Source organism: Sinocyclocheilus rhinocerous, unplaced genomic scaffold, assembly GCF_001515625.1.
Source record: "Sinocyclocheilus rhinocerous isolate Xijiao unplaced genomic scaffold, SAMN03320098_v1.1 scaffold638, whole genome shotgun sequence".
In the NCBI taxonomy this organism is placed as follows: domain Eukaryota; kingdom Metazoa; phylum Chordata; class Actinopteri; order Cypriniformes; family Cyprinidae; genus Sinocyclocheilus; species Sinocyclocheilus rhinocerous.
In genome coordinates this window covers 786,491-788,809 of record NW_015664206.1, presented here as the reverse complement: position 1 = coordinate 788,809, position 2,319 = coordinate 786,491, and the positions used below count along the sequence as shown (strand labels likewise).

At 33.0% G+C, this 2,319-nt stretch overlaps 1 protein-coding gene across 1 annotated transcript in view; it reads left to right on the top strand.

Annotated features, from left to right (window-relative positions):
* Positions 1-2,319, top strand: part of hsd11b1lb (hydroxysteroid (11-beta) dehydrogenase 1-like b) — a 9,495-nt gene that overhangs the window by 3,780 nt on the left and 3,396 nt on the right. Inside the window, exons 4-6 of the mRNA XM_016540730.1 lie at positions 1,003-1,094; positions 1,181-1,274; positions 1,388-1,553. Of these exons, the coding sequence (XP_016396216.1) occupies positions 1,003-1,094; positions 1,181-1,274; positions 1,388-1,553 (352 nt within the window). The remainder of the gene's footprint in view (positions 1-1,002; positions 1,095-1,180; positions 1,275-1,387; positions 1,554-2,319) is intronic.

Sequence of the window (2,319 nt, the reverse complement as noted above, 5' to 3'; positions counted from 1 at the left end):
GACAAATACGACTGCTGCACTCGCGTCTCACACAAGAGATGTAGCCATGCAAAGTTAAAACAGTTTAAACTTTTAGAAAACACGTCACGAATTTGTGGAGGTTTATTCCCTTTCACTGCGTCTCATATGTTTTTGAAGGCAATCTGCTTCGGCTCTTTGGATTAAGCAATGCATAAATACGTGATGCTGTTTTGTTCATAATTGTTTATGCAATTTACGAAATTATATTTGATTTATATGAGTTAATTTAGACGTAATGCATGTTTTTTTATAGACAGTTATTTCCTTGCGTTGACAATTTAATGTGCTGCATTATTTTGCTCATTGCGCCCTCCTGTGGCCTCGGGAAACGAGCCAAAAGTTTAACCTATTTAATCTGCATATAAAACATTAGAAATTAGATATTTGTTTAATTTTTATTTTGTGTTTGACTGTTAAAACAAACAAAAAATATTTGTTGTTTGTCTCAGTAAATTGAGTTAATTTAAAAATACAGTGGATAAATGTAAATAGTTTTTTCTATTGCATTTTGTTTAAAAAAAGGTACCGAACGATATGAAACATTATATCGTTGATAATTTTTTTAGCTATATCACCCAGCCCTAATCTTAACTATAATAAAGTAGCCTGATAAAGTAGCATTTATGAGCACCACCTAGTGGCAGAGAATGATTTTACATTTTCAATAAGGCTTTCTGCTGTTTATGTTCAGATGAATGCGAAAATCGACCCGTGTTTTTAGGCAGCAAACACGTAGAGTTGTAAATGTGAAAAGAAGCTAATCTAAATACTTCATTACTGCAGTCTTCAGTGTCACATGATCCTTCAGAAATCATTCTGATTTGCTGATTTTATTATAAATTGTAATAATTTTTCACAGTATTCATGTTTTTACTGTATTTTTCATCAAATAAATATAGCCTTGGTGGGAGAAGAAACATTAAAAAATCATAATTCCAAACTTTGCCGAATGTATTCAGCATCCTGATATCCGTCCTGCAGGTGGGCTGGACTTTCTAGTGTTGAATCATGTTGGAAACACCAATGTTGAACTCTGGAAGGGAGACGCAGATCACGTCAGGTCACTCATGCAGGTCAAACACAGGATTTTTGTTGCTGCAGTGTTGCAATGTGTGGATTTCTTCATTTTCTTTCCACACTGATCTCTCACTTGTTGCAGGTGAATTTTGTGAGTTATGTGCAAATGGCCGCAGCTGCTCTTCCTGTTCTGGAAACATCTGGTGGATCCATCATTGTAGTGTCTTCAGTGGCAGGTGAGTCTTTAACTTTGTTGGTGCGCGTTCAATTAATGCTAATCTAAATTCAGTTTTTCTGCTGGAACTGAAAAAGTTCAAAGCACTTTTGGCTCTTTTCCTCCCTGATTCAGGTAAGCTGGCGAGTCCATTTGTGGCTCCGTACACCTCTACCAAGTTTGCTATGAACGGATTCTTCGGAGCGCTGCAGAATGAACTGGCAATCAGGAAGAGCAACGTGTCTGTTTCCATCTTGATCCTCGGACTGATAGACACAGAATCAGCCATGAATAAGATCAGGTTGGTTTTCTGTTTTAACTCTCCACTGCAGACAAAATTATGACTTGGGATGTTTTTTTGTTTTTTTTTGAGTTTGGAGTAGAAGAAATGCAAATTTATTCACATTTATCAAGTAAATTATATAATAATTACAGCCATTTTCTTGAATCAGCATTTCTATCATATAGCAAACACAGTATTTAATGTTTCATAAATGCAACATGCCTCTGAATTTACAGTTTGTGCCTTAAATATTTAGGTTGCTGGCAATTTTCAGAAGAGTTTTTTGTAATCTTTATGTGTTGCTGTTTTATGGGATATCTTAAAATGGTAAGAATTATGTTTATTTACAGTGGGTATAGAAAACAATCACCCCCTTTAAAATAATCACATTTTGTTGCTTTGCAGCCTGAAATGAAGGCGGACACAGTTTTATCCAGCTGTATTTATTCAGTGCAACTTATAACAACCAAGTGAAAGATATAACACTATGTCAGAAAAAAAAACAAAAAACAGAATCACTGAGTTGGAAAAATGTAAATAGTTTTCTGAGATGAATCTGAAGATAACCTAAAGAGATTTTTTTATTATTATTATTATTAAAATATTATTTATTTATTTACGTTTTTATTATCATTAAGATGATCAGTTATTTATTTATTCTTTATTATTATTATTATTTTTAATGAATTTCTATATTTATTTATAGAAATATAGGGGGGGGGGTATTGTTGAATATTTTTGTAAAAAAAAAAAAACATTTTAGTTAAATTGTTTGAAAAAGATC